Genomic DNA, 26,806 nt, shown 5'->3' on the forward strand with positions numbered 1-26,806 from the left:
AATATGGACTTGGGGTTTTCCACAGGTTGTAGCTATACATATGTGCTAGAGTTCATAAACAGGAACGTCACTCAAGCTGAGGCTATAAAAAGATAGTGGGGTTTTCCAAAGGAATAACCCACAAGTTGTAGTATAAATAGATAGTGAGATTTCATAGGAATTTCAGCTGATTATAGCTATAAATAGATACATGGATGTTTATCCACGATCGTCACACAAGTTGATATTGTAAGTAGTTACTAATTTTATCCATTTTAGTCTAATTCATTGTTACTTAATTTTCGGGGATATGTTTATTTTCCTTTAAATTCTGGGAAAATTTCGTCATTTTAGCGTTACTTTTAGTCACATCCATTTTGTCGTTGAGCATTTCCTTGATTATAGCTATTTATAGCATCATTACAATTATGCAAATTTTTGAACACCCCAGCAAGATTTCGGGTCTTGGTAATGCTTTATATATAAATCTCACGCTTGTACTAGTGCATGTATGTCTCTGTCTCTGTTGTGTTTGACCCTCTACCATCATTGTCCCTAGACAGTCCCACCATGTTCAATTCCCCTTGACGCTATACAGACCCACCATGTTCAATTTCCATATGTTAAATTCCCTTGAGGCCATATCTCCCCAGGGGTTTCCGTAATGTTAAATTTCCCATTGTCCCTAGACAGTCCCACGATCTATTCCCCATGTTAAATTTCCCATTGTCCCTAGACAGTCCCACGATCTATTCCTCATGTTAACTTCCCATTGTCCCTAGACAGACCCACACTATAGTCCCCTGTTCCATTCCCCTTGTCCCTAGACAGACCCACACTCTAGTCCCCTGTTCCATTCCCATTGTCCCTAGACAGACCCACACTCTATTCCCATGTTAAATTCCCATTGTCCCCAGAGTGGATATTTTTTTCTCCTATGTTAAATTTTACATAGTCCCCAGAGTGGATATACCTTTTTAACATAGAAGTCCCCTAGTCCCTAGGGTGTCCCCATTCACTACTGCCAGCACTCTTGTCTTTGGGGAAGCTTTCTTCTCACACTCCAGCTGAAACCCATAACAATTTTTCTCATTCATGGAAACAATATATATATATATATATATATATATATATATATATATATATATATATATATATATATATATAAACCATAAATGTGGAAACATTTTACGCATATAACGAGAGTGGTTAAAATAAAACATTCACGAATGCCCGTACACTGGTGTTTTGACGCAAGGTATAGCCTGTGTAGGCCGATAAATCAGTCCCTCTCCCACGATGATATTGATTTTCGGTTTAGGGGCTGATACCACTTATTCATTAAAAGCTGAGAAAATCTGCAGAAAAGTTTGGCTGATCACATCTATGTACATTATATACCCTTAACGGTAATTCTCGCGGCTGTGGAACCTGAAGGGTTCTTTGGGTGACAAGTACATTATATCTCCGAAACAAAAACCTATATTTGGTGACTTGTAAATCAACGTGGAGTTGCAGAACCATCTGTCATGTGGCCATTTTGAGTTTCGCGCTATTACCAATGTGTCTGAAGTGTACGCAGGTTTGTTCTGGAAAGATTTGCATGCATCAAAATTTGACATTTTAATGAACAGGTGACATGAGACCCACATATCATCCATCAGTATGAACACAATTTTTTTTTTTGGGGGGGGGGGATTTATCGGACTGTTCACAGACAATGTAATTAACTTTAGGAAAGTAACCACTCGCATCTACTTTCCCTTCTGGGAAGCGCTCTGTAATGCAAGCACCATGGCTTACCGAGAGGATACAATGTTTAGACTGGGTAAATTGTTACAGTGACCGGCTTTCATCTAAGGTCGTATAGAACGTTATACTTCCTGACCAACACCCATGTACACACAGCATATATACAGCCGGAGATTTATTATTAACACAAAACTTATACATCAGCGTCAAGTTGTAAGAAAGGAATATTGCTGTGGACAGATTTGACCTGTGTTGGTTTGTAATCACGGTAGGAACACCCTGACCAAGCTGGAGATCTGCTGGGATGATGTACGCTTATGATAACCTTTAAATAAGAAAGTCATACCTGTAACGAAAACAAATAGAAAAACTCCATAGATGGTTTACAATGACGCAAGAACACGATATATTGCATGTAGACGACCATCTGCTTTAGATCTTCCAGAGAGACAATATTTGTACGCTGGGATAAACCTGTGAACACTTTTCGTTAATGTATGTTGCAAAAAGTGGGTCATTGGGATATGCAAGCTTCTGGTATATAATGATGTGACATACGGCCTGACCCAATTCTTGCATATTTGTCATTTTTACAATGCTGATCGCTTGGATGACAAAGTTTAACACTGGACGTAACCTTTAATAACAAAGTAATAATCTGTGTGAAAAAGTATGTATCTGTTACTACTTTCCCCTTAAGTGTTTCCTAATAATGTGTGAAAGTTATATGAAGAACTAATTCGTAAATGTGCAGATAATGATAGGAAAACAAAACCTTTTGTCACTATTAAAGTGACTGCGCATGACACCGTCACGGTTCCCGCCTTCTCTGGCCTGGTTTACAGCATGAGTTGTCATGTACATTGTAATGGCGAGCAAAACCCCAAGTAATATCAAATGTAAGAAAACATACAATGGTGACATGGATGCAAAGCTTATCATATATGTGAAAAGAAATACCACGAATGTTAAGAGAAAAAAAAAAACAAAACACAATGACTCGTGCAAAGTACGTACTGTTTTCGCTGGTATGTTTGCCGTATATGTCAATAGAGTTTGGCTGCATACGTAACATCGACCACTGTATTAAATCATCTAAAAATGTATGCATTTTTTGGTACAAACGTCTATATTATGTACCAACATGTTTTAAATGTGGGCTATATAAAATTTGTCACTCTTGTGAGGTCCTTTCATTTTCCATAATGATCGCATTTGTTAAATATTCTTTTAATTACCCCACCAAATCCACCTGATTTCACACACGCCAGAGTAATTTAACTATATTACACAAGTACAAGACATGTATTTGCATTTTCGTAATATGATTTATTTTGATAACTTGTTTTTATTTTCTTATCTATATATTTTTAAGGAACACTGTTTTTGTTTGTTTACAAGTGTTAGATTTCTAAATACACGATAGGGCTACAAGTTACAATATTTAGTAATAATTTGATGTCAATGTTGTGGACTTTGGCTTCCAATGAGATTATTTTCGACCCAGGAAGTATAGAACTAACTATTAATATTTGGTTGACACGTATATATTGTCCCCCCCCCCAAAAAAAAAGCACTTAACGTTGATTGGAGAATTGGACAACTAGGAAGAGGTACATAGCTTGACGTTCAATTTACCAACAGTGCCATGTTAAAATGTTTTCTTTCCAGATTGAGTTGATTCCAATCAAATTATTCTCAGAGATTTTTTTTACATACGAATACAAATCTGGTGAGTTAGAAAGACAGACAAATGAATGGACACGAACAAGAAAAGGAAAAGAAACAAAATATATAATCCCATTTACGTTGTGTTTCAACTACAATTTATAAATAATCATTATATTGATTTGTTTTCCTTACTTCATTAGCGGTAACGTTTCGTTTGTTACCAAAAGGGTACACTGTGCCAACAACACATGACATATCACAAAATTGGTACCAGACGCAAACAACTCAGTTTTAGATGTACATTTCTATTTACAGAAACATCATGGATGTCCATTTTTCACAGAAATAATTAGAAACTAATCCCATTATGGTCAAACTACTTATTCAGTTATACTTTCTTAATTTCCGCCGATTGCTATATAACCTCGATAGATCTTGGTTAGATGAATTGTCATCGAAACCATTTACCCCAAATAAATAACCAGTTATTGCCATAGGCGTTGGGGACCAGAAAATGAGCTCGAGACAGCTTAGGTACGAAAGGGGTATGACGCTTTACGGGCCCAAACTATTCCTTGTTTACAACTATTGGGAAATATGGAAGAACCAAACATTGTTGGCTATCCATATAGCAAGTTTACTAATTGTCAAACTTAGCTACGGTGTACTGTTAGACCTTAGATACATAGATACTTCCATCTACATAATGATCAGGGGCGTATTAACCATTAAGCAGACTAAGCACGTGCTTAGGGCACCAGGGCCAAAGGGGGGCACCACAAAGTTGAGAAAAGGGTGAAAATAAAAAAAAAAAAACGAATGAAGATTTGTATAAAAAATTGATAAAACTAATGCAAATTGATCATAATGTTCTCTTTCTTGATCATGGTGCACCCTAGGGTTATCTTCCCAGGTGTACGTGGAAAGGATGGGGGCACCAAGATTTGTCAGTGCTTAGGGCACCAGTGAGCCTTAATCCGCCCCTAATAATGATTGATCATAAACATTAATTAATGAGGTTGAACTTTTCATTCATATTTTATGCAAATCTCCCCCTCCATTCCCCTCTCTCTCAAATTCCAGACACATTTATGATACTCAGATATGTTACCTTTTCTTTAACCCTTTGGAGTAACAAGGGTAAACTTCGTCCCGGAGCGACGATGAAACACAAAGAGGTTTTGGCGCCCCAGGAAATTTTACCTCCGTGGTTTAAAACCCCAAGTCCTCTAGCGTCCTGGGCAAATGCCCCGTCTGCTCCCTCCCCCATTAGTCCGCTACTGCTTTAACCTTGTAATGTTGGATTATTTTGGATGTGCAGCATATCGCAATTATAATATATTATAAATTGTTAACGGTAAGCCGAAGTTTCACACCATAATGTATCTGGGGTGATTTGAAAAGAAAGGCAACGGTTCACTACACACATCTGCACTGAACACTATTTCTTCGGTGCTTTTATTACCTGATCGTAATATTTATTGGATTATTACATGTATCTCCATTGTCTGCTATTTTGGAGGTTAATTTATATTTTATACAGAATTATATTCAGCCCAATATCGACGAAGTCTAGTTACTTCAACATAACCCATGTTTGTATCCTTGGAGACCAACTGCATGTATATACGACATGAACAGCGTCTTAATACGTTTTTGTTGTTACTGCTCCTTGCTTAAAATAGGTACAGCCGGGATAAAATTACGTTGGAATTTTCATTTGTATTGGCTGTCGGTATCATGTGAGGTGTATTTTTACTTGTGAATTTGTTAAGTGAGATTTTTTCCAGGTCGCAGAAGAGCAGAAGCTGCACAGGTAAGTGCCAAATTTTTTTTTCTTAAGTAAGGATACATTATAGTGAAGTAGTCATTTGTCTGATTTAAGACGTCAAATTTAGAAACAGTGTCTTTAAGAATATTATGCTTTGATTGGTTATGACGTACAAATGCACATTGGTAAAAGGTGGGCAAATCATCATCATTAGTCTGGTTTCTTAACCCACAAGTCATATCTATTCCTTTTTATTTCTTTATCTTTCTACATATGTATCTAAACATCTTTGTATTTATCTGTTTGCCTGCATATGTATGTATGTATGCATGTATGTATGTATGTATGTATGTATGTATGTATTGTATATATGTTGTATATATGTATCTATGCATGTATGTATGTATCTATGCATGTATGTATTGTATGTATGTATGTATTGTATATATGTTGTATATATGTATGTATGTATGTATTGTATATATGTTGCATATATGTATGTATGTATGTATGTATGTATGTATGCATGTATTGTATATATGTTGTATATATGTATGTATGTATGTATCTCATTCCAGACTTCCGTAATACGAACCATTATGAAGTCCGTCCTACCAGGAAGAAGTGCTTAACACAATAGACAACAGTAGATTTATCGTTTGGTCTGCACAAGATATACTCGTATTTTAAAGATACATTTCAATACGCTACTTGTGTTGTCATTAAAACATAATTCTTTGAAGACAAATTATCACTATTTTACAAATTAAAATATTTTAGCCTCAGTAAATTGTAGCTAATTTTCATTGTTTCATTATAGTTCATTAGCGACACGAATATCAGCAAAATACCTACGTCTAAAAATAAATTATTTACTTACGCTATGAGATTATTGACAGTGTGATTGCTCTATTCCAACAAGATGAGAAACCGAATATAACACGAATCGCTATAAACAGTGAAGGATATTGAATTGTAGACAAAGTAGTCTTAGTGTTTATTTTAAGCAACACCACCAAGTATATCTGCTCATTTTTAGTGTTACATCCACGGTGTGTGATACCATGGTGTTAAATCCAGTATATCATGTCATTCGATATGTTGGCGTATCATAATTTCCACCTGTTCATTGGGGGCCACGAGTGGCCGAGTGGTCTAAAGCGCTGTCTGTTACGGATCACTGCCATCTGACCTCTGTCTACGTGGGTTCGAGTCTAGGATTCGGCCTATGTGGGTATGTGAGAAAGCTTGCCAGTAGCTTCTCGTGGGTCGGTGGTTCTTCCTGAGATTTTCTCGGGTTCTTCCTCCACCATTAATACTAGCCGCCATGCATAGTCTATCGTGTGCTGAAAAATGGCGTTAAACCCAACAACAACAACCTGTTCATTGCCAGTCTGATCAGACGTCACCGGTGATATCGAACACATATCTGAATCACATAGTTTTAGCAAGGATACAATTCTGGCAATAGTTAGAGTACTCGTTCAATTTCCTAAAATTTTGATTATCCCAAAAATATGTCGATTTACAGTAGCTAGATCAGGGGTGGGAAACCTACGGCATGCATGCCATAAAGTGGACCACCAAGAGGTGTCGTGTGGCACGCAAAGGGCAGCCAAAAACCTCGATTTTAAGTGTTGCATGCGCTCGTTCATTTTGTAATTATTCTGGGAAAAAGTGGCGCGCTATGTAAAATAGGTTGCCGAACCATGAACTAGATGAAGCTACTTTTAATATTTTTTTCTTCATTTATTTCTCAGTCTGTTCATACGAATAATAAAATATCAGAGTATAACCTATTTAATTCGGTCGGTGGTTCTTCCAGTGTGGTTATATGAGTTGGTTTATATATAGACACCCCATCCCGTAGTCCTCGATTTATCTCTTTAGTCTCGGACATACTGCTCTTTAAGACGGTCTTTAATCGTACATTTAATATGAAAGGTAGCCTCGTGTTGCGAAAATAAGAGTAAAGGTTCGTAAGTAATGTTCACTTTTATAACCGGTAATTAAAGTGCCATGCTGAAGGGCACCACCGCAATGGCAACGGAAGGGTTCCAACTCGCGTCATCTTGATCACGAGTCTGTATAACCAACCAGTAAGCCACGTTGCCACCTTTTGTCTGACATAACATATCGAGTTAAGTTATACGTGTGTAAAACATTGTACGTGGAAAGAAACGGATTACAGTAGTACCGTCAAAAACACGCTATGAGTCATGATAATCCTTTGGATCAATTGTTTTTTAATAATCGGGTTTGTATTTGTATGTTATAAATATTTAGAGCATATAATGTTGCTTTGGATATACCAAAAATTGAGGTAATTGGGGTCTATATAACCGAGGTTGTACTGCATATTATTAGTTGTGTAGACCCGTGTTCGGTTAAATCCACCGCAACAAATTCACGTTTACACTGAAGACATTCAGACGACGCCATGACTGGTAGGGGTAGAAAACAAGTAGATGAACCTAACCTGGAAACAACGTCTAACTTAGAAATTCTGAAATGTACATCCATGTGATCCAGACCTACGTTTGATAGGTATATTAATGCCTCTTGGGGGAAAAATGCACCATATATGTAGATGTCTATTTGTGCAATAGCATGTTGGAGAATAGAGCTAGAGGAGAAGACTTCACATGACAAGTGGCCAACAAAATTTATAAAATAGTTATTTTGTCTGATTTATTTTAATGTGTCTGAAAAATTCAATAAAGTTTTGAAACTGCCCCGCAGTAAAGTGCTTAAATCACACTGCTAAACATGTTAACAATTTTGTTGTACATTATATACGGTTTCAACCACCACCCCACCCCCGGAAAACTAATAGATGAAGGGTTTCATAATAGTATGAATACAGTATGAAAAAATCGTCATGACTGGCATTTGGTAGCGGTAAGCAGTAATTTTGAATAGAAATGTACACATGACGTTGAAGACCGACGTTTCCTACACTGCAGTCGAAAACAAATGATAATTGTCTCTCATTTATGTCTGCAGTCGAGACAAAAACTAACTCATCAAACTCCATACAGCAATAAAAGAGTTTTTCATTGGCTTTCTAATTTAATGAAACTTTGTATAAATGTTTTTGTTTGTCACCAAATGGAATTTAACATGAGAATTTCAACTAGAATGAAATCAGACTTCCACTCAGTTTATGCACTCCTGTAGAAAACTCGAAACAACCGAAAACTTGACCAGAAAATTTGTGCTTGTTTGTGCGTGTGTTTGTGTGTCGAACCACAGATTGTTCCAGGATTAATGCCAGAGTAAACTCTTGTAAATACAAGTCTGCGTTAGCTGCGGCTCTCAGAAACTTTTTAAGTCTCTTCTCTACTACAGGTAGATATCAGTGCATTGCTAAACTTGATGTGGTGAAAACAATGTGGAGAGAAACCTACGACTTCCTCATGCCAAATGGCATCGTTATACCGCTACAGCTGTCTAAAGACACCCGATTGGACACGGTGAAAGCGATTTTGTTCGAGGAAGCAAGAAAGTACCCGGCCTACGACCTCCTTGGGACAGGCAATCAGTATGTATTTGGAGGGGTCACACTGGATGCGGCAACTGAGGAATTCCGGAAAGAAAACCTGAGATTATTGGACTTGCCGCTTTACCTTCCCATTCTCATCTTAACCTTGCCAGTGCAAAAGAGGCAATCGTTACAACTGCAGCATGATATAGGTTGTTTTCTAGGCTTAATAATAATAATAATAATAATAATAATAATAATAATAATAATAAATACAAGATCGGAGAGAAAAAGGGTCAGGTTAAATTATAAACTCAAGGAAATTTAATACTCTTATTTATTTTTGATTTAAATTTCTTTTTCAATGTGAAACATAGAGCTTGTATATTAAACTGAACCAGAGTTTAGCGCTGAAAGCGCCATTTAATGAGATTAGACCATGAATCCTATCGTTACAAATAGTCTACACGAAAGTCTCCATCTCTGGAAGATTTTAAGGAACATTGAGCCTTTCCCGTTATCCTTCGTTTGCATAATATTGATGTACAAAGAACGTTTTCAAAGGAGAAAAATGACCATTAATGTTGAAGACGGGTAAACAGTAAGTCGATAGTAATGTTTAATTAACACGAAGGCATCATAAGTTGTGTGTGAGAGAGAGAGAGAGAGAGAGAGAGAGAGGGATTCGGTTATTCAAACTTTTTGCAGGCCAGACAAAAATAATATAGAGACTTTTATGATATGATCTTAATAATTTTAAAAATGATTTTCAGGGAAAGCAATGGGTATCGGTGTAGACTACCTAGACACCATTGCATCCCTGGAAATCAAGAACTTCCGGAGGGAGGTGGGTACCATGTGTGTGGAAATTGCTCTGGAAAGACAACAGCTACCGGAAATGGAACGTCTTCTTGTTTATCATCCGCCTATCCTTGATATAAATCCGGATATTCCCATGCCGGTTGCCGAGATCATTAATAAAGGTAAGTACATCGCCAGATCATTAATAAAGGTAAGTACATCGCCAGATCATTAATAAAGGTAAGAACATCTCCAGATCATTAATAAAGGTAAGTACTTCGCCAGATCATTAATAAAGGTAAGTACTTCGCCAGATCATTAATAAAGGTAGGTACATCTCCAGATCATTAATAAAGGTAAGTACATCGTCAGATCATTAATAAAGGTAAGTACTTCGCCAGATCATTCATAAAGGTAAGTACATCGCCAGATCATTAATAAAGGTAAGTACTTCGCCAGATCATTAATAAAGGTAGGTACATCGCGAGATCATTAATAAAGGTAAATACATCGCCAGATCATTAATAAAGGTAAGTACATCCTCAAGCTTCTTATGTTGAGGAATTGGAGCAACTACAATGGCTCCCCACTCCAGTATCTCTCCATCTCAGTTTCAATGGTTCCTCTCTTCAGTGTCTCTCCTTATCAATTTCAATGGCTTCCCACTCCAGTGTCTCTCCATCTCAGTTTCAATGGTTCCTCTCTTCAGTGTCTCTCCTTATCAATTTCAATGGCTTTCCACTTCACTGTCTCTCCATCTAAGTTTCAATGACTTCCCACTTTAGTGTCTCTCCAGCTCAACTTCAGTGACTCTCCACTTCACTGTCTCTCCATGCTAACTTCATAGGCTCTTCAGGGCGAATGCAAAAACTTTGTGTATTAATTATTTGATTTGCAACATGATACGATGATAAAAATATAACCTTTATTAAGTACAACTGACGAACCTGCAAAAGCTCATACTGTTTGTTGCACTTTTACTTTCGGCCATACATATCCTTTTAGAGCATTGTCGATATTGTTGTTTTGGGTCTTGCGACTAAATATTTCAGTAAATCATATTAAAACAAAGAAGCAAAGAAACAAACGGCAGAAAACAAAAGAAAACAATAATAAAAAAAACCGAAAAGAACACAAGTTCATTATGGGCTAAAACCCCACAACCACCGGATAAAAAGATACCGTATAGTCGGCTCTCGTACTACGCATGAGTAAAGTTATTTACCGATGCAGTGACGGCAGGCACAAGCAGTTTTTCAAACAGATCAAAGAAATTATTCATTTGGTCAAACTATGCCATTAGGAATGGATCAGCTAATGTGCACTGATGTTTCCTATGTGTAGGTAACGGAGTTCGAGAACTCCACGTAAACCTTGGCCCGCGAATATGGGACATGTCAGGTAAATGGTATTTCGGAGTACAAGAAATTCATTTAATAGTAAATATGAATCACATGATGACAGAGCAATGTGCATTTTCTTCTTCTTTTGAACAGCAAAGACATTCCTGATCAAGATGTATATATACAATCCAGGGGAAGAGATTGAAAAATATGATGTTGAGGTAAATATATTTTCTTTTAATTGTTGCTGAGTGTGTGTATGTGTGTGTGATTTGGATTTTTAACGTAGCTTTAACGATTTTTCAGTCATATCGCTACGATATCTGCAGTGTGGCAGTTTATAGTGATGTCTAGCACTGGGGCATCATGCCGCAGACATGTAGCATGATGTCCCATCCAGTCACATTATCGTGACACCAGGCCGACAGTCCTAACACTAACCTCTTAACGCAGAGCACCATATCTTTGGTATAACTCGGTCGAGGATCGAACCCACGACCTTCCGCATCCGAGGCGGACGCTCCAACCACTATGACACCTGAGCGGTCGATTGTTGCCGAAACATTGAAACAATAGTTATATATATATATATATATATATATATATATATATATATATATATATATATACATTTCTCTTTATGTCTACAGTTCTTCTTTTAATTTATGTGGTCTTGAAACTACCATGTTATCGCTTCATAAAATGTATATCCCTCTCCATTCTGAAACTATTCTCCATCCGTGTTCATCTTAGTCGTTTTACATGACGGACATTTTTGACATTAATGCGTATCCCTTCTTTTGACTCTAAAACTGTACATTTTATTGGTGTCATTTGTTCATACTCTTGAAGGTCAAGATATATAATACATTGGCATCTTTATCTGTCATCTTGCAAAGTAATCTAGAATGATTTCACACGAGGATTACCTGCCATATCCGACATTGCGTTGCTTCTTTTGTTTAAAACGGTGGCGTCTTTAAATCTTGTGTTCCAGCTTTCGACTGAATCGCCGATCAACATCGAATTAATTCGAACGTATGTGAAAAATGGACACGTTTCTCAGTTCGAGGGAGAAATTAAAAGGTTCATAATGTGATGAAACGTTGATATTATCAAGTTTTAAAGGAACCCAACAATGTGAAAAACCAAAATCTTTCAAGATTCATTATTATTCAGGTGTATTCGCATTTACAACTGTTGCACGTAACGGCTTTAGGGGTTTAAGAGAGCGGTAGGATTGGGATGACCTAATGTATCGCAATAAATGACATTTCTGATATTTGTAAACTACTGATCATATCTGACCGCAGACAAAGTCCGATTCCGAAATGCTACACAGCAGGGTTATCAGTGTTGTCAGTGATGTAAGGAGAAATAACACCATAGCGAAGTGAACGACGTCGTGTCAATTTCATCAGCGGAAAGTAATTTCCATGTGGGAAATATAATGTAGTTTCCATTTGTTTGTTATAGCTTGCAAAGTGCTCGTATTTGCTGAAGCAGGTATAACTTCCTTAGGCACACAAAAACAAATTTCGCATGGCATAATGGAACAATCTTCAATTTTCACATGTGGAAATATAAGGATATAATTTTCACATGTGAAAATATAGAAATACAAAAATATGAAAATTAGTTCTCTAATATTTTCTATATTTCACACTTAATTATATATTAAAGGTACTTTATAGCTCTCTCATCGGATATAGTCAAGTCGAAAGAAATCGAAAATATTCACCAAATATATATATATATATATATATATATATATATATACACACACACACGCATGTATTTTGCATATTTGAAAAGGGCTTTGCTTTCGAAATCTGATACAGATTTTCGCTCTTGACGGTTAAGGAATGTAAATTTTGCTTTTTGATGGAGACTTCAGGATGCATACGTATCTAAACCAAAGGATGGAATTTGCTCATCCAAAAAAAAAAAAGAACACAGGAGATATCGAAGGGGATCATTTACTTAGCAGACTTGGGTATCTTGTGTGTGTGTATGCTTGCGTGTGTGTGTGTGTTTGCGAGAAATAGACGTTAATCAATATTCCTAAGTGTTCCAAAATTAGGACGACCAGACGTGTGTCTTTTTGAAAATTTCGTGGCTGATGAATAATACGAGTTCTTGCCAATTTTAGATCGATCCTTCATGGACACCACGCAAAGTTGTACACTCGTTCATCATTCAAAAATATATGCGAAAAGGGGAAGACGAAGCTAGGGCCAAAGGAAGAGCAGTCATAGGAGAGCAGATCTACGTTTTAAAATCATGCAGAAGTGAAGAATACATGCTGGAAGAACGCGAATTGCATTCATACAAGGTAGTTACAATAGGCCTCTCATCAAATCCACCTACTACGGAATCTTGGTATGAACATTTGCGTGTACGTCTGTCTTTTTGTTACATATTTGTCTGTATGTCTAACACTGAGGGAATCTGTTTTCCAGTATTAATATCTTCTATACCAATTGATTTGCCATTGATGAACGCACTTATTTATCATTCTATATATTTATCTATTTACCAGCGTCAGAATTTCTTGCTGCCCGGCAAAATATTTATTTAGCTGTAAGAAAAAAAAAAGGCAGAACTTTTATAAATGCCAGATGCAGAGAGTACATTGGATCTGTAAGTAATTTGCCATTTCATGTATGGTCCACACAATCATTTTCATCGAACACACAGACATATTCATCCAACACAGACATATTCATCCAACACACATGCATATTCATTTAACACACATGTATATTCATCCAACACACATATATATTCATCCAGCACACATCATATTCATCCCTCACACAGGCATATTCATCCAACACACATACATATTCATCCAACACACAGACATATTCATACAAAAAACAGACATGTTCATCCAATACACAAACATATTCATCAAACACACATACATATTAATCAAACACACGTACATATTCATCCAACACACATACATATTCATTAAACACACAGGTATTTCATCCAACACACAGATATATTCATTTAACACACAGGCATATTCATCCAACGCAAAGACATGTTCATCCAACACACAGACATATTCATCCAACACATAAGCATATTCATCAAACACTGGCATATTCATCCAACACACAGACATATTCATCAAACACACAGACATATTCATCCACCGCACATATTCATCCAACACACATACACATTCTTCCAAAGCACAGATATGTTCATCAAACACATGAGCATATTCATCCAACATAGATACATATTTATTCAACACACAGACATATTCATTTAATACACAGACATATTCATCAAACACACATACATATTCATCCACCCACATGCATAGTCATCCAACACAGAGACATATTCATCCAACACACATATATATTCGTTTAACACACAGGCATAACCACCAACGCATACATGTTCATCCAACACACATGCATATTCATTTAACACAGGGGCATATTCATCAAAGACACGAGGCATAATCATCCAATACACTAACATATTCATCCAACACACAAACATATTCATTCAACACACATGCATGTTCATCCGACATGCAAACATATTCATCCAACACACATACATATTCATCAAACACACAAGCATATTCATCTAACCAAAATGATATTCATACAATACACAGACATATTCATCAAACACAGAGACATATTCATGCAACATAGAGACATATTCATCCAAATCACATGCATATTCATCAAACACACATGTATATTCATACAACACGCATACATATTCATCCAACTCGCATACATATTCATCCAACGCAGTCATATTCATCAAACACACAGGCATATTCATCTAACCAAAATGATATTCATACAATACACAGACATATTCATCAAACACAGAGACATATTCATGCAACATAGAGACATATTCATCCAAATCACATGCATATTCATCAAACACACATGTATATTCATACAACACGCATACATATTCATCCAACTCGCATACATATTCATCCAACGCAGTCATATTCATCAAACACACAGGCATATTCATACAACACACAGACATATTCATCCAATACACAGCTATATTCATCCACCACACGTACATATTAATCAAACAGACATACATATTCATTCAGCACACATATATATTCATTTAACACACAGGCATGTATTCGCCCAACACACAGTCATATTTATCAAACACACAGACATTCTCATCCAACACACAAACATTTTCATCCTACACACAGACATATTCATCCAACACACAGACATATTCATCCAACACAGGCATATTTATCCAACACACAGGTATATTCATCCAATATGCAGAAATATTCATCCAACACACAAACATTATCATTTAACACACAGGCATGTTCATCAAACAAAGACATATTCATCAACCAACAGACATAGTCTTCCAACACACAGATATATTCATTTTAACACACAAGCATATTTATCCAAGACACAGGCATATTCATTCATATTCACAGACTTATTCATCAAAAACACAGGCATATTCATACAAAACACAGACATATTCTTCCAATACACAGACATAGTCATCAAACACACATACATATTAATTAAACACACATACATATTTATCAAACACACATGCATATTCATCCAATGCACATACATGTTCATTTAACACACAGGCATATTCATCCAATGCAAAGATATATTCATCCAACACACATACATATTTATCAAACACACAGGCATATTCATCCAACACATAATCATATTCATCAAACACGCAGGCACATTCATCCAACATGGAGACATATTCATCCAGTATTCATACATATTTATTAAACACATACCTAATCATCTAACACTCAGTCATATTCATCAAAAACACAGGCATATTCTTCCAACACACTTATATATTCATCCAAGACACAAATATATTCATCCAACACACATACATGTTAATCAAATACACAGGCATATTCATCCAAGACACAGGCATTCATCCAACACAAGACATATTCATCTAACACACAGACACATTTATCCAATACACGGACATATTCATTTAATATACAGCCATATTCAACAAACACACAGACATGTTCATCAACCCACATATATAGTCATCCAATATAAAGACATATTCATCAAACACAAATAATATATTCATTTAACACACATGCATATTCATCCAAGGCACAAGCATATTCATTTAACACACAGGTATATTCATCCAAGACACAGACAAATTCATTAAACACGTAGACATATTCATCCAACACACATGTATATTAATTTGACACACAGGCATATTCATCAACACACGAGGCATATTCATCCAACACACAGACGTATTCATTCAACACACAGACGTATTCATCCAACACACAGACATATTCATTTAACACACAGACATATTCATCTGACGCACAGACATATTCATCCAACATAGACATATTCATCAAATACAAAAGCATATTCATCCAACATACAGATATAATCATCAAATACACAGACATATTCATCAAACTCATATACATATTCATCCAACACAGTGACTTATTCATCCAACACACAGTCATATTCATCAAACACACAGGCATATTCATAAAACACACAGACATATTCATCCAATACACATATATATTAATCAAACACACAGACATATTAATCAAATAGACATGCATATTCATTCAACACACACATATATTCATGTAACACACAGGCATCTATTGATCTAACATACAGACATATTCATCCAACACACATACATATTCATCCAACACAAAGGCATATTCATCAAACACACAGGGATAATCGTCCAAGATGCATACATATTCATCCAATACACAGACATATTCATCCAACATACATGCATATTCATCAAACGCACTGGTATATTCATCCAATACACCGACATATTCACCCAACACACAGGTATATTCATCCAACATACAGGCATATTAATCCCATACACTGGCATATTTATCCAACACGCCTAAATATTTATCGAACACAGACTTATTCATTTAACACACAGGCATATTCATCAAACACAAAGACATATTCATCAGCCCACAGACAGTCTTCCAACACACATTTTCATCCAAGAGACAGTCATATTCATTTAACACACAGGTATATTCACCCAACACACTGACATATTCATCCAACACACATGCTTATTCATCAAACACGAAGGCGTATTCATCAAACACACAGACATAATCATCCAAAACACACATATATCCATCTAATACACAGACATATTCATCAAACACACAGACATATTCATCAAACACACATGCATATTCATCCAACACACATACATATTCATCCAACACACAGGGGTATTCATCCTACAATCATGCATATTCATCAAACACACAGACAGATTCATCAACCTATAGACATAGTCATCCAACCCACATACATATTCATCCAACACATATATATTCATTTAACACACAAGGATATTCATCCAACACACAGGCATATTCATTTAACACACAGGCAATTTCATCCAACACACAGACATATTTATCCAACACATATGCCACTTCACCAAACACGCAGGCGCATTGTTCAAACACACGGTCATATTTATCCAACACACAGGCATATTCATCCAAGACACATACATATTCTTTCAACTCACAAACATATTATTTTCATACACATGCATATTTATCAAACTTACAGTCATATTAATCCAGCACACAGCCATATTCATCCAACACACATACATATTCATCCAACAGACAGACATGTTAATCCAGCACACAGCCATATTCATCCAACACACATATATATTCATCCAACAGACAGACATATTCATCAGACACACAGACATATTCATTTAACACACAGGCATATTCATATATTATGTATATGCAATTAAGTTATTTGTTTGTTAGTTTTAATTATTTTATTCCATTACATGCTATTACAAAGTAACTTTATCTACTGGATTTGACATTTTTCAAATAGAAATTCAGTTCAAATCTGTTTGACATGAGTGTTTTAATATAGAAACACTGTATCAGATGCTGACCTAGTTCTTGACCTTGATTCAGAACCAGTAAAGGTTCTGGTAAACAAACTTTTATTATTTTGTATCATTCATTCCCAGAGTACGAACTATTGATTTCAGTTAAGGCCATATTAGAAGTACGTGACGTTAGGCATGTACAAAGCTTCTATTTTGTTCAGGAAGGGTGGCCATGTGACCCTTATACGGGAATCTGTTTTGCGTCTTAAATTAGTGTATAACTGTTTTCTGGAGAGAATTTGGGCATTTGGGTTCTAAACCATTGACACTTAAAGGTATTTTGTTTTGACCAGTTTGAGTTGCATTTTATTTTATGGAATACAACTGATTCTTTTCCCCGGAAATTTATAAGTGCTTATACAGAATTCTTGGACAAAGACATTCATTTAAATTTATTCGGAATTCAAAACTGGATTAATTTTTTCTGTGATTCAACAAGGAACTGTTCACACAACAGCACGTTGAAAGTTGCAACAGACGTCATTGCCTTCTATTTTGGATTCCATCGGGACTCAGATTAATGTAGGACTTTTTAATAAGAGGACTTCTATTTTTTAATTCTTGGATTAAGTTTGGATTTGATTCATAAAACCGTAAGTTTTTTTCTTCTCATTTTTACCTTGTTTTATTGGGAAATAAATTATTTGTTACATTTTACAACGCTTGTTGTCTTTATTCTTTTTTGTTACGTTTTGTAAGAGCATAGACTCGTAACACATCAAAGACACATACATATTCATCCAACACACATACATATTCATTTAACACAGGCATATTCATCAAACACACATACATATTCTTCAGACGTATATATTCATCCACCGCAAAGGCATACTCATCCGGTACACATACATATTCATTCGACAAAATTATTCATCCAGCACAGAGACATATTCAAGACAGCTACCATATCAGAGAGATCTAGCAATTGTAACTGCTTTTCAATATTTAGACATTGTAAAACAGTAATCACTGATCAATTAAATGATTATTTTTATATAAAAACTAGTTTTGAGCAGCTTCAAGATTATTGCATTGTTTATTATTACCAAAGTCTAAAATATTCTTGACTGGTAAATACACGGATAGAATTAAAAAAGGCTGCAAATCGTACGCATGTTACATTGTAAAGTGTTAGAAGCTACATTAAACTGTTTGTTTAATATATTATGATTTTCAAAAATTTCAAATATAATAAATATCTTAAAACCAGCCTCAAGTGCTATGTCATCGATATCAAACTCCTCTGTTAGAAGAAAGTGTCTGTGTATTTGACCTCAGCTCTTACGTTTCCACCGTTAGTGAAATAGCAGGGCAGAGTTACGTAACCTAGGGTATACAATTGAGTTTCATAAAAAATAAATACATAAATACTAAATAAATTAAACAAATACTCATCCTTGCTATATATATATATATATATATATATATATATATATATATATATATATATATATATATATATATATATATATATATATAATTCTGATGAAGCATGAAGCATTAAAGCGAAACCGGTCACACATTCTACGTGTTGGTGTTGTTTATTATATTATATTATATTATATATATATATATATATATATATATATATATATATATATATATATATATATATATATATATATATATAATTTCAAATTGCAGTACATAAGACACTGTCTCACCTGGGGTACTACCCCCGAACTGACGCCAGTGCTACTGGATGATGTACTACGCAGTATTCCACTCGAGGGCAAGGTGCATTACCTTGAAGGTAGATATACAGAGAGACACATATTTAAATAACTAGCCATTTCTGTCATAGTTCGCAACATACATTGTGGGGGGGGGGGGATATTGTATAATAAATAGTTCGACAATTTTGATAACATTTTGAAAATGAATACAATTCATTCAGAGCTTCTCAGTAAAGAAATTCACAGAAGCTTTGCAATTATGCACATTGAGAGCTTAACCCACATAAAATATTTTCACTGTTAACATTGCAAAGATCATTTCACAAGCTGAATCAATAAGTTCGTAGTACACCAATGTGTAGTCCCAAAGAAATCACTGTAGCTCTAGTTTAAGTTGAGAGATCTGATGACTAGTGAGGAATTTTACTTGCATTTACATTCAGTAAAAATCAGCTTTAACGCACAGCATAACAAAGAAAAAAACCAAAAAAAAAAAAAAACAAAACAACAAAATAGGGACCCATGATAGTGCTTCGGTAACACTCTAGAATTAATATCTCCTCTTCCATGTTAGATCACGGTTCTGACATGTGTTAATGCCCATATGTTAACCAGTCTACATCACTGGTTTACTCGGCGTTCTCCGGTTGGCTCCATTGTAAAGACCTTATAGAACTTAGCCGTCTAGATCAAGTCACTTAAGCTGTTCGACTTTGTTGGGTAATTGACGTAAAACGAATAAAATCATCAAATTGTTAAAGTATTGCATACCTAAAGGAAAGACAATTATAAGCCATGCAACCACCTTGTGGAGATTAATTGGCGTGTGCGCCAACATAGAGCTCATTATGCGTGTCTGTCTTATATCCTCCGTCCAAAGAGATCTGTGAGAACAATGGATGATTCTTTTTTTTTATCACACGGAGCTTGAATTCAAATTTTTAATAGGGATGAAGAATAAAGATAAACGCACCGGTGTGAATCCGAAGCAAAACTTCAGAGGTACAGAATTTTGGCACTGTTTAAGTGGCTGATTGCACATAGATTTCGTAAATGTTTACACTTATTTTCATTTTTAAAAAAAGACTCCGCTATTAATCTGCCCAGTGGCGTCATGGCGGTCAAGCAGGAGCGAGGCAACTGATATCCCTGTTGGATATTGACTAATTGACGGATCAACCCATGAAATTTTAAAACATTGATTGTAGTTCACTTATAGCAACCAGTAGGTCTCCATGTTAGTAATACAATGAACAACTGATAATCTAGATGGGCTTTAGTTTTGCAAATACTGCACAAAATGGTAAGAAGTCAAAAGAGGACGATACTGTAACTATTCTTGTGCGTGACGTTATATTACTACTAAGAGCTCTCTATCTCTCTGTGTCTCTCTCTCTTTGGACTGCAGAGCCTGGGAATGAAGCAGACACACGAATAACCACGTCGTCATGGGATCTTGACAGTACCTTGCGTATCAAAGTTGACAATGTGACCGGGAAAAGGGCCCTTGCTCATTCAAAACTTAAGGTATATTGTATTTTATTTTATTTATCTAACTTTTACCTATTTTACTCGTTACTATCGTTTCGGATTGAGTATAGAAGCGTGTTGCATTGGCAGACGTGGAAATGACAACTCCAGACGACCCTCATTTAGCCCATTTTGCGTATACAACGTGTCAGAGAGAGTGCGCGATTCGCGATTTTCAGTGCCTACGATTTATTGCAACAAGTGATGCGAAACCATGTTTAACATAGCCGAATGTCAGTATGTATGCATACTGGCAGTAGCTTTTAAATGGCCACAATACTGGAACATATCGTCTGCTTCATTATGAGATCTGTATAAAGGCACTAGCAAACAGGCCGTCTGTACAAAAGAGCCAACTCTCAAAATACATTGTAGTTAACCATTTAGCCCTTCAGCTAATTGTGGTTGCTGTTAGAAGGTAGTGCATAGCCATCGACGTGGCAGAGATAAAATGCTTCGGTTAGTTAGAATCATCCCAAAAATGTCAACCGATCATTCTATTAATTGTAAAATGAAATGGCCTCGTCTTGAACTCTTCAATGAGAGTATTCGCATGAACCTTACCTTTACCAAACCTATTGACAATATCAGATAGTTTCCAAGATTTTCATTTAGTTCAGTATAAAAAATTGTTTTACCGTTTTTATTAAAGCTCCAGAGTAGCTATATAGTGAGTGTCACGTTGTGTAAGAATATTTTTTTTAACAATTCCTGCTTATATTTATAAATGTCTTCTGATAGAATTCGTAATTCAAAGTACTTTGGGTAATGTCAATACGTGTTATATAATATTACGACTTTAGAGCGATTCTAAACAAAGAAAAATACCCGTCCGTGAATTAGCTATTGCGTTAACTTCAAAATGGCGGTTACTTCCTTTAAAGATCTTGCCTCGGAGCGAGAAACTCTTGTGTGTTTGCAATAAACAGTGATGTCACCTGTCGGCTTAGGCTTGGAGGTCGGAAGGCTAAGGATACCACCCCAGACCGTTTTCAAAGAGACCATCGGTATCCAATCAGAACTAAGATAATCAAATTTTGGGCGGATTGCGGACGCAGCCAGACATTTTTATTATTAATCCATTGCGAAAGAATCTGTGCGTGGTTGGACATTGGCGAGAGTAGACCACAGAGAACTTGGAGAGACTAGACTGCGCTCCGAGTACCGAAGTTTTGCGCTCGTTAAAAAAGGCGGGAAATTAGTTCTAGGAACTTCGGACGAGATTGGAACAAAGGCTTCTGAGAAAGCTTTCCGGGTGGGAACAGACGCCACCCGAAGATTAGAGGGGATGAAGACGTAGAGAGAACGTAGAGATAGGCTGTTGGGCGAAGAAGGAGGGCCGGAGACGAACACAAGGTACCGGAAGTACCGACAATGAGGGCCATGAGAACGGAAACGAGGGTACCAGAAGTACCGACAAGGAGGATGAGAGAAAGGAAACGATGATACGAGAAGTGCAGACAAGGAGAGTCGGGAAAGGAATACAAGACGGAAGTTACAGATGAGTAACATAGAAGGGACACGGGAAGGAAACACTCACCTTTAACTTCGCTGGATGAAATAACTGGCAATTTGGTAATGTCGTATAGTGATTTGAAGCAAGTGGATTGAAAAAATTGTCCTATAGTTGTGAAATAACGTGATACCGTGATATAGTTTATTAAATTGTTATACTTTTCACCTCATTAATTTTATATATTAACACCTGGACCATCGGCTTTGCTGACAAGGAGCACGTATCTATTTAACCATTAAATTGTCCGACATTTTCCGGGGTTAGTGATAATTCTGTAAGGGGGACTTAAAAGTGAGGATTGGAGACTTTTATTACTTTTGTGGGCTTGAGCAATCTACCCACGACAACTAAGAGCCATCCTCTTCTGACTTCACATTGAGAGCCACACTGTTTTTCAATTGACACTGCAAATCATTTGCCTGCGGAGAACTTGCATCGGCTCTAGCGCCATTGTTTTTTTTTTTATCCGTTCGCGTACTCGTCGTAGGTTTTCTATTATCCCACATGGTCTCAAAACCTAACTCCTCCGTGGTAATTGTTTTATAGTCGATGGTCACTTTGACAACTGTGTTCAATCTATTCAATTTCAGAATAGACACGTATTCGTTTCTGTAGCCGCAATACAAATTAAATTGCCACCACTGCCAGCGACACCATTTGATATCGTTATAGTCTCGACAACAAATTGCAATTGACTTCACACCAAGGCCAACGGTGAGCGTGCTGGCGATTCAACAAAACTGCATCTGCGACAGCACACGGGTTCGTATTTTGTTAGTAGGGCGGTTATTTTGGTCATTTCATCCTACAGATGTTGTTCCTTTTCGATAATTTTTTCGCGTCGTTAACTTTGAGGGTCCATGTATTAATAACGTCACCGTGGAGTGTACATCAGACCATACCCACACGAAACGCAAACGCATTTTCCAACCAAGCATCTTTTTAACTGAGATGCAAACGTAGAAAATATCACCCCGGACAGTTTTCATGTTTCCGGGGGATTATGCGTTCCAGGGGCCACTCATCACGTTTACCTAATACTTTATTAATTACGCGCGTGCTTGGCTCAGTTAATGATCGATATTCGATTTGAAAATCGATTAAAGAGCCTTGCAGTCAAGATTTCAGTAGCCAAGATAATATGCATAAATAGGAAACTCTTAGTTTTGAGAATTTCCTGATACCCAGGTGCAAATAATTGATAATTATTTTTTCTTCGTGAAATATATTTCCAGTGATTAAATTACAAGAATACAACGACTCCGCATTTTATTTGCACAGCCCACTCCTTGGGGAGGGGGTGGGTGGGTGGGGGGTGCTACGAGAACAAGGTTTGCACTCTTGTTTATGAGTCAATTCAGTTTTTTTTCTTTAGTTTCGAAAGCTGTTTTTGAAAGAGCATTTCTTTTGGTATCTTCTGTTTTTGAAAGAGCATTGCCTTTTGAAATCTTTTTTGATTACTTATTTCTTCCCTTAAAGCTCTTGTTTCCTTTGCAGTCATAATTAAAGAACATACATGCATCGCTTTCTTCGTGTATATCGATTATTTTCAAAACTCATTTTCCACACTGCAATTTGTTTGGTCTTTTCCAATCATTCAATGTTTGATCTTGTATACTGACGGTGAAATTTGATATTTGGTTTACTCTATGATACCGTATGTAAATCGCCATACTTATCCACAAATCCTCTGCACTTTAAATAATCAAGGAAAACGTTATTATTTTTCTTTAATTTTCTTTAAGTATGCACATTTTATGTTGATTGAAGAGGTTGGATTAACGAGGGGTATCTTTTCTTTTGGAGCCCGAATAAAAGGTTAAAAATTTCAACGAATGATCTCGGTCTTTTTATGTTAGCATATTTTCTAAAACTTCTGTCATGTTTATGTGAGTGTATCATTTAAGGACACACGGTACTAATTGTATCGAAAAATGGGAACCAGCCTGGAAATGGGTGAACCTAAAATGGAGTATATATGGGTTAGGCTGACCAGGATTGGTTAATAATGTAAGTTATGTTGTAGGAAAAAGAATCTTTTGAGAGCTTATCCTAGTTGTAAGTGACAAAAAATAGAGACCTTGTTTTATTAATGGAATTTTAGTTCTTTAACAGTCTTGAGTTGGAACACTCATTACTAAAATTAACACCTGACTCTTTGGTGTGGGATTGAAAGCATATGTTTCAAACACATGCAGGTCTAGAAAATTCCGCGGCTCATATCCTTTCCTCTACACAGAAGCTGACATCCAGGTTTCATATATACTGATAAATATATGTTTGATCATGAGCACTCAGAAATTTTAAGTTATTGAACTTTTAATATCATGGTGTTTGCATAGGTTTACTATGGGAACTGAATTAGTACAGTGAGTCCTTAAAGCTATCCGTTTCCTCTGAAATATAGTAGTATGTTAAGTCAACGTATTTGTATTAAACCTCCTTTCTCGACTGTGCTATAGACGTTTAATCTCATTTTCAGTGATTTCATTAGACGTTATAATCCACTGTGAATTGATATATGATAATATCTAATTCAATTTTAGACAATGAACGTCGTTGCCGGCATTTTCCATGGCAGTACGCTGTTGTGCAAGACGGTTAGCACGGCCAAGTACGGCTGGCATCAGGCCATGACTTTTGACATCCGGTTACCGGACTTGCCCCGTTCAGCTAAGCTCTGTCTCTCGCTTTGCTCATCAAAGAAAGTAAGTCCACAAGAGTCCATAAACTTTATTTATTTACTGTATAACACCGATTTTGCTAACAAGACACCGAATTTGCTAACAAATCTCCGACAGCTAATCCGCTCCATCATCGTAATTTGAGAATTGATTGTTGTTTATGTAATGGCACCATCCGTATCAATCTTGCCGGTTTATTACATATTTATCACTAAGAAAGTACAAAAGAAACACTTCGCTCTCCTTGTACATATTAGTGGCAATAAGTTTACTTGAAATTTTGCAAAACACTTTGCTCTCCTTGTACGTAGTAGTGGCAATACGTTCACTTTAAATTTTGCAAAACACTTGGCTCTCCTTGTATGTATTAGTGGCAATAAGTTTACTTGAAATTTTGCAAAACAATTCGCTCTCCTTGTACATATTAGTGGCAATAAGTTTACTTGAAATTCTGCAGTCAGCTGTCTCAGTTAATATTGATATTAACGGATCCTCATACACATATTTCCTTCTTGTTATATAATCATACACTATCTTTACGCGCAGTGACACTCTTAACCAATTTCATCCTTAAATTGAGCACTATATATGAAGGGGAAATACGCACAGTTTTAGCATGTAAAAGTTAGATTTTAAAGTATTCAAACTACACGTTTAGACCAAAGCTGAGTTTCATTTTTAATATATTTTGTTCCATCGTTGAATCATAGAAATGGAACTGCAATGACCTATGACGAGTTTAAATGTATAAATGCTTCAGGGCATTGTTTTAATGGATATCAGCTATGTGATTCAGCAGACAATGATATTTTAATATGTACTTAAATACGTGGGTATCAAAAGACACTTATGGGAAACCCATGTTTTGTTGGTATATTGAAACTGTTGGTTTGTGGTAACAAAGCAGTTCACAAAAACGATACTTCACGAATGAAAGTAAACTAAGAACATTGGACTGGCTCCATGACATCCACACAGCAGGGGAAAATAGGCAATCAAATATATAAATTAAACAACAGCTTGGTATATGAATATAGAAACATGCGGTTATCTAGAACGTTAGACATCTCCGTTAAACACGAAACAAAAGTAATGCAAAGGAAAAAAGTCTCTTGATGGACTTTTGCCTTTCTTAGATTACCCATAGTCGTCAATGAATTTATGATTTTTTTTTTATTCTTATCAGCAACAATATTTTTCTGTTGTATTTCAATTCTTCTATATTAATATTTTTCTTATTAAGGAATTCACAAATATCACACATTGTAAATTAATTTTCATTAAAATTAAATCATTGATTTTGACTGAAGGAATCTGTGGCTATATGATATTTATAATTTCTTCCTCTCCTTATTCATCTCTCTTTACCTCTGTCCTCTCTTTTATATATCTCTCTCTCTGTGACATGTATATATATATATATATATATATATATATATATATATATATATATATATATATATATATATATATGTGTGTGTGTGTGTGTGTGTGTGTATGTGCGTGTCTGTGTTGTATGCATATATCAATTATATCGTAATTCTTTAATCACTGAGGTGAAATATGTGTTTAA

At 36.0% G+C, this 26,806-nt stretch overlaps 1 protein-coding gene across 1 annotated transcript in view; it reads left to right on the plus strand.

The window, feature by feature from the left end:
* The first annotated feature begins 5,116 nt into the window (after positions 1-5,116).
* LOC149781623 (phosphatidylinositol 4,5-bisphosphate 3-kinase catalytic subunit alpha isoform-like) overlaps positions 5,117-26,806 on the plus strand; it is a 48,187-nt gene continuing 26,497 nt past the window's right edge. Inside the window, exons 1-8 of the mRNA XM_089935671.1 lie at positions 5,117-5,218; positions 8,525-8,869; positions 9,431-9,640; positions 10,955-11,022; positions 12,954-13,136; positions 19,472-19,580; positions 20,912-21,030; positions 25,096-25,257. Coding sequence (XP_089791797.1) covers positions 8,566-8,869; positions 9,431-9,640; positions 10,955-11,022; positions 12,954-13,136; positions 19,472-19,580; positions 20,912-21,030; positions 25,096-25,257 — 1,155 coding nt within the window. The 5' untranslated portion in view covers positions 5,117-5,218; positions 8,525-8,565. The remainder of the gene's footprint in view (positions 5,219-8,524; positions 8,870-9,430; positions 9,641-10,954; positions 11,023-12,953; positions 13,137-19,471; positions 19,581-20,911; positions 21,031-25,095; positions 25,258-26,806) is intronic.

This window comes from Sinohyriopsis cumingii, chromosome 15, assembly GCF_028554795.1.
Source record: "Sinohyriopsis cumingii isolate HCF-2022 chromosome 15, ASM2855479v2, whole genome shotgun sequence".
NCBI lineage: Eukaryota > Metazoa > Mollusca > Bivalvia > Unionida > Unionidae > Sinohyriopsis > Sinohyriopsis cumingii.